At 43.4% G+C, this 7494-nt stretch overlaps 1 protein-coding gene across 1 annotated transcript in view; it reads right to left on the minus strand.

Moving 5' to 3' along the window:
- PTCHD1 (patched domain containing 1) overlaps window positions 1-7494 on the minus strand; it is a 51095-nt gene that overhangs the window by 7834 nt on the left and 35767 nt on the right. Inside the window, exon 2 of the mRNA XM_024742380.1 lies at window positions 5158-5818. Coding sequence (XP_024598148.1) covers window positions 5158-5818 — 661 coding nt within the window. The remainder of the gene's footprint in view (window positions 1-5157; window positions 5819-7494) is intronic.

Below are 7494 nucleotides of genomic sequence, written 5' to 3' on the forward strand. Positions count from 1 at the left end.
ACCTTTTTTTTTTTTTTTTTTAACCAGCTCAATGTCCTTCCAGCTGTTGCTTCCAGCTGCCAGACCTTCATGGAATTGGCCACTCTCCTATTCCCTAGACTAGTTGGCTAGACCACCCAGAGGATACCCAAGAGACCTGGGTCAGAGATGAAGCACCCTTGCATTCCTCTGCCTAACCGGGCTCTGCCCTCCCGGACTGTGCCCCTAGTCCCGTTCTTGTCTTCCTTTATGGTTAAGGATAGAACAATAAAACGTGTTTGATCCATCCCCTCAAACCTGTTTTTCCCCACCCACCCCTTACTGTAAGGAGTGGTGGAGCATAAGAATAAAAAGCCGATAACTAGCCACAAAACTTGATTACACAGTAGCCTTGTAAATTAGTCCCACAGTGAGCACAGGTCATTAGAAAAAAGCTACTCAGGAAAAAACTTTGAAAAATTACTCTCTTATTTCAAATCAGATGTAAACAACAGTGGGAGCAACAAAACCCCTATAAATCAATTATTTTTCTAGAAACTACTGAACCTTTTAGTGATTTATATCTAAGCAGAGTATTTCCACAGCATTCTAGCATACTTCTACTCCATCATGTAGATTGTCCCGTTGTTGCAAATAATGGACTTCTACGATAACGTAGTAGGTTGAGCCATGAGAAATGACCACTTTTGTCGTTCAAAAATGGTCAGATATTGGTACCAATTCTGTAGGTGAAAAATGGTTGAATATTGACAATTTTGTATTTGATTATTATCTGGCTGATTTTTCCCTCCCACATTTCTCAGGACTTTAGAAATATACCAGAATACTCACCAGGAAAGCAAAACTTTGCAGGTTTGCTTAAGTTTAGAGCCAAGATAATTAAGAGTTCCGATTTCTCCGTTAGAACGAAATTTCTTGCACAGGAACTTTTACCTCTTTATAAGCCTGAGCTCCGTATACTGCGTCAGATTCTAGGTGGCAGCAAATAAGAACCAGTTCTCATAGAACTGAGCCTGATCTTCTGGTTTCTGCTAAATATAGATAATCTTAGAAACCTGAACGAAGCCAAACATCCTTGCTATTAGTCTCCTCCTAACACTTAATCACATCCTTTCTTCCTTTCCTATCCTTGAATTTGAGTGGCCTGGCTGGATAATGTAGAAGGAAGAGGGAACCCTGGATCTGACATTAGACTGTCTCAAAATCCCAAACATGTGAAAGGGCTTGAAGAATATTTTTCTTGAAGAAAAGTTTTCGTCTCATCTGGGCTCCGAGTCTCTTGTATCTTAATAAATGCAAAGCAACCCTTATAAATTAGATTACCACATAGAAAGTAATATCCAAAGTATCTTTCACCGCAACTTCACTTCTCCCCTTTTAGCTGTACAGAATGTACATGAAGCACCAAACCTGCCAGATGAAGAAGGAAGAAAACCTTCCTTCTGTTGCCTTCTATATTCTCCAGCATTCCATTCCTTTCCTGATTTGTGTCTGATCAGCAAAGCTGTGGAAATATTAAGCCTGTAAGGAGAGCTTGCATGTGCAAAACCTGCGCCAATTTCTTAAATCATACCCAACTGCAGGGCAACGTTGTAAAGCCTCATCCTTTAAAGGAAATGCCATAACGGATCAACGTGATGAGTGTGAGATGTTTACAAATGGCAGTTCAGGTACCTCGGTACCTGGTGTTAACATAGTTTGGAAAGAAAGGATATTACGTTACGCATAAGGGGTATGGATGAAATAAACTCCTCTCCAAATTATAACAACTAAAAAATGTCAATGAGCATTTCTGATACTGCAGACCTTTAAGAATTTCAGCTCTAAATAAACTGATCTGACTCATATGGACAGGGGTTTTGGCAGAAGTGGGGTTGTCTGATATGCATGACACTGATTAAAAACATTCTAAATCCTGATGTATCTATGCTTACATCATTGCCAAAATGATTCATCTGTGTAGGATATATTCTTATTGCCAGAGATGTCACGTACCGTCTTGGCTAGACACACACAGTCACATCCCATTATGGTGAACTCTCAGAGTTTATCCAAATTCTTTCCTATTCTGGAATTTTGTCAGGTTAATACTGCTTGACACACATGGTCTTAAAATTTTCCATTCTAAATCTACTGCCATTTTGGCATTTGGCTGGGTCTGGCCTTATGTGACTGGCATCACACGGAGACTGTTTAGTTTGTTGAATTTTAAACCTATAATTGCTTATCACATTATAGACCTATTGTCGGCCAAGGAAATGTCTGGAAAGGAAAAAGAGACTTTTTCTAAGATACTTTTCCTTCTAAAGGAGGCCATATAGTTTTAAAAGTTTTATTTGATCGTATATTAATATCACAGAAAATCAAGAAGTTTTGCTTAAATCTGCTTAGTTTAGAAACTGGACAAGTTTGTTGCCTCACAGTGCAAAACGCTTTGCACTGCATTTCTTCTTGGTCATTTGAAATATTTATTGGCGTTTTAGGACTGGTCATCAAAAAACCAGAATTAAACATTGGTCCTGAATGCAGCAGCATTTATGAGCATGCTCTGGCTTACATTCCATTTTACAATCAAATCTGAGAACGAAGAGTTTATCTGAGAAATACAGAAGGGCAACTATCCTAAATCCGGACGCTGTTGGCTTTACGAGCATGTTAAGCATCCATTACGTGATGCAAAGTATTTATTGCAAATGGGCCTTAGCTACTAAAGTGCGTAGCTTCCTTTCATGTTGCGACTAAGTAATTTGAGATCTCTTTGAGCTGAAAATGTACAGAAAGGTTGCCTACTGGCTGTCAGCAGGGAAAACTGCCATCAAATCAACGCATGTAACATTCCTCACAAATTACGAGCAAGGGTGTATGGGGCACTGTGGCGCTTGATCTCTTTCACGACGAATGCCAGATTTTTCTGAATTGAATTCATGTGAAGTTCACCGATACTGGGTCTCCCTTGCTAACAGCATCTTTCCATCTCTTACATCCCTCCCCACACCAGCACTACCTGCTGTATTCCTTTTTGTGTTGACTTCTACTTACAATATTTAAAGCTTAAAAAAGTACAAAAATCAGCTTTAAGAAATTTTAAATACTGTAATTTACTTTACTTAATAAAATTCAAGAAGTTTTGAATACTTAATTTCATTTTACTTATAGTGAAATTGATTTTTAGTGAAATGAATTTGAAGAAGTTTTGAATATTACTGCTTAGTTTTACTTAAAAATTAATTTTAAGGACCTCTAAATATTGAAATTTTGTTTTATGAATGCAGTTCATTTTCAGGAAGTTTTAAATATTGTATCCTTCTTTGAGCTCACTGGTAACTACTTAAGAGTATCATAAAACCGGGAATGATAGTCCTTTTTCTATCCCTGACATCCTTTTTTCCTCCCCCTAAGAACCTGTCTCCCTTCAGTTTCCCATAAACCCTTATCCCCGCTTATCTTCCTCCCACAAAAACAATCACAGCAAAAAATACACTATTTTTAAAATGAAAAGCTAACAAACAAACAAACAAAACAACCCCCCAAGCATCTGACTAACCATGAGCAGAACATTTTAATTGACATCTTGACTCAGGCCTCCGTGGAAGCTCCTCCTAACCGGTCCTTACTCACGCCTCAAGGAACCGCCCTGTATTCCACAGTTGACCCACATTGTCTTGGGGTTATCTTAAAGAGGCAAGTGATGCTGCCATCTTAACAGACTGAGTTCAGGAGGAAGTATGGCAGCCTCCTCCTGTGCTGAGTTCGGCAGTGATGAGTAAAGCGATCTGGGAAATTCGCAGCACGCTCAGTCTCCGCACAGTGCCCCACTTCTCCACAAAGGCTGCTAGTATGTGTTTATTGCCTGGGTTTCAATTCCCACAGGCCGCAGAGCATGGAAGGCCGCACGTAATTCTGTGGCTCCGCCAGCCCCGCACGTTATCATTTAACCATCGTGCAGCTGAGACTTCCCGAGTAAATTCCTTTCTTCTCTACTACCCCCAAACAGGACACAAGGCATACTAATAAACTCCACCATAGTTTTTCCTCAGCCAATGAGAAATGTCACTTCATTTGTCATGTCAGTATCTGATTCCAAATGACATTTTAATTTTGCTAAAGGGATTGATGAGAAGTTGCCAAAGAAGAGGGGGAAGCTAACTGAATCCTTGGCCCACAAGAACTCTGCCATCAGGTTTGCTGGGCATGGCGCCTTCAAAATCAGATGGACAGAGCAACTGACATTATGTTATGACCACTACGGCTTTACGTTGACAATTATCTCTATCAGGAAGTTCCTGCAGCCTCCAAGAGAGAACATAGTGGGATTCTCACACTATCATTTTAAAACGTTCTCCTGAGTTCATAGCAAAGACAGGAAAAAGTTACCTTCTTATTTGTGACTCACTTGTTGGATTCAAAGTTCTCGTACGTTTACCATATCGTTCTGTGTGATGTTCGCATCCACTCAGTCCATCGGGTAGGGAAACCGAGGCCAGTGGACACTGTTCGTGCCCAACCTCTGTGCCCTCCCGTTCCCCATTCTTGAGCTCACGGAAGTCTTCTTACTCCAAATACTGGTAACCTGAGGGATTTCTCCAGCTGCGGGAATGTGCTCGGTCTTCCCTGGGAAGTGCTGGGGAGTTAATGACTCGGGGGAGAACCCTCAATGAATCATACATAGGGTTTCTGGGTGCACTGCGCAGCTTTCAGCCTCCTCACCCCTCAAGGAGACCTCTGAGGCCTCTCAAAGGTCCCCGGTGGGACTAAGCCACAGGTGCCCACAGCTTATGCTGATTAGCATACCCCGAATCATCTTCCTTCCCTGTTTCATGTCCTCACTCCCATGCTGGGGTCTCAAAGTACTTGTATCTAAATCTTGTCTCAGGGTCTGCTTCTGGGGAAGCCCAGCCTAAGGCACTGGAGCACAGAGATTAATATCTGCTCAGAACCATGCAGCTACTTAATGGAGAACCAGGCCTGGAACCCAGGACCTTGGACTTCCGGCACATTTACCAGATAAAGCTGCCTCTTGTGACCCAACACCACCTTATAGTACTGGCCCCAGGGCTTCTGGGCAAGAGGAGGAAGCCATAAATGAAACAGACTTGTTAGACGGCTTCTCCTTGCCTTTTAGGAACCCAGTCACCACCACCAGAAGGAGGAAACAGAAAAACAAAGGGTAGTAATTACCTAGCATGACGAAAGGGACTCCCAGGAAGGTGGAATTGTATTTGCCACCAGTAAGATTGATGATCCCGGCCGCAGTGAGAGTGGCCAGGCTTATGGTCACCAGCCCGAGCAGGCCCAGCCAGGGTTTGCTGCGGACGCAGTCCTGCATGGAGCAGCAGAGGATGGCCATGGTGGCCACCAGGATCAAGCTGGTGACCAGGTAGCGTTCTGATACGCGGCTGGTCTTCTGGAAATCTTCCCTCAGTGAGGAGGACGTGTAAGGGTACATTTTGACTTTGCCGTTAGATTTCTGGAACAGTCGGACGGTGTCGCAGAAGCTGGACTCCCACCTCTCTGCCACCATGTCGTTGAGACTGTTGATTGACTGCAGGTAGTAGGTGAGCTGGACGGCCTCTGCGGATTTCACTCGGTCCTTGCTGTGCACGGTGACGCCTCCGAGCTGGTGCCCGTTGTAAACTGCCCTCCCGTCCTTTAAGTGAGTGATCGGGTACGTGATAGCAAAATTGGTCCGGTTGGTGGCCCGAGCATTCTTTAGCTCCTCCAGGACATGCACTATGTCGTCCACGATGCAAGTCTTATCGTTATTCAGGATACATATGTGAGCAAATGTGTAATTAAATCCAGGCCTTGGAACCTGGATCCTGGTCACAGCAGCATGCAACTATGGGGAAAAAATGAGAGTCAGTGTTGATTACCAAAAATAAGACAGTACTAAGTGACATTAGCTCTGTGGATTCAAACGTCTCTATTTTTTGTGGGGGAGGGGAAAGGGAGTCACTCATGGCACCTCTAAGCTAAAGAGTTCAAATTAAATGTTATAACCTTACATCAGAAGTGGGTAGTAAGGATGTAAAACACAGATTTGAACTTGTCAGAAATGAAAATTCTCAGACCTGGTAAGTCACAGTCTCTGGGGTGTGGCCTAGGAATCTGGGTTTTCACGAGCCCTCCGGGGGATTCTGATATAGCTAAAGTTTGAGGAGCACCACCATTATTTCTACATGTTGTGTGTTCTTTATGTGTGATTCAGTTGGTCTATAAATATCTGAAAATCTTATACTGGTCCACCCCAGTATAAGGTCTCCCCTCGAAAATGTAAAAAGTGAACTAAGGTGCAATTCCAAGTACACAGGTCCCCTGTAGGCCCATCCCTTGCTGCCGATTTGTAGGGCAGCTAAATGATTTCCCCATTCAATGTAGTCACTCTGTGACATAAAAGACAAGCGGTTCACCTTGAGGGCCCTTGTATTCTCTGCTTCTGTGGGAAGGGAGCTGTAACTGCAGAGCTTGGCTGGGATACATGGCAGTCATGCTAAGGGAACACAGTAGGATTTATTCCGCACACCTTGCCCTAAATCACATTTGCTGTGCCCGAGTTCTGTATGCCTGTGATCCAAGTGCACATGGGAATACAGACACTCATTTAACAGCCCCTACTACGTGCAAGTCACAGTTCTAGGCCCTTTATATGGATTAAGTCATTTAATCCTTACAAGAAACTCTAAAGTAGGTACAAATACTAGCCTCATTTTACAGACGAGGAAGCTGAGACACGGAGAAGCCAAGTCACTTGCCCGAGGCCACACAGAGCTGGGCTCTACCAGGCAGTCTGGTTCCAGAACCTGTGCTCCTAGCCCCTCACCATACGCCTCTAGGTTGGCAATACCAGAAGCTAGATGAAGGTTCTTGCTAGCAACTAAATCCTGGTTTTGTGCTTTCACCGCCCCACCTCTAAAAAATTACAAGGGCTCAAGTTCAGATATGTAGGAGCGTGTGTAATCTACAGTCTAAGGTGAGAAAATAAGGCCTTCTCTCTGTGAAATGAGGCCATTAGTGGACATGTAGCTGAGTGTTAAACAAATGAGCACATCTAGGTCCATGCCTGGCACTGAGAGGGCTCTCCCAAGAGCAGAGCTAGCCGTTATTACATACCTGATGAATGAAGAACATTTCACACTTAAAGGGAATAAAAGCCTCGTATCCAGAGTTGCCGTACTGTTGCTGCGCCATTATAACTCAACCTTCTGAGCGTCTCCATGACCCTGATAGATTTGCTCTTAAATCTGCTGTAGCTGGATTATTTGCTGAGACATTTTCCTGTGCATGCATGTGCCAGGGTGAGTGGGATACTATGTTTTTTGAAAATGTCTGAGGGGCACCAGCTGTCAAAGTCCTCCTTCCTCACATCTCCTCACGGGCCCCAACCCTGAGGTTCAGGAGACACTTCATTGTATCACATTTGGCTGAAATATTTTGAGTCCTTTCCTTCATACACACAAACACACACACACACACACACACACACACACACACACACACACACACACACACACACAC

Source organism: Neophocaena asiaeorientalis, unplaced genomic scaffold (assembly GCF_003031525.2).
Source record: "Neophocaena asiaeorientalis asiaeorientalis breed wild unplaced genomic scaffold, Neophocaena_asiaeorientalis_V1.1 scaffold1227, whole genome shotgun sequence".
NCBI lineage: Eukaryota > Metazoa > Chordata > Mammalia > Artiodactyla > Phocoenidae > Neophocaena > Neophocaena asiaeorientalis.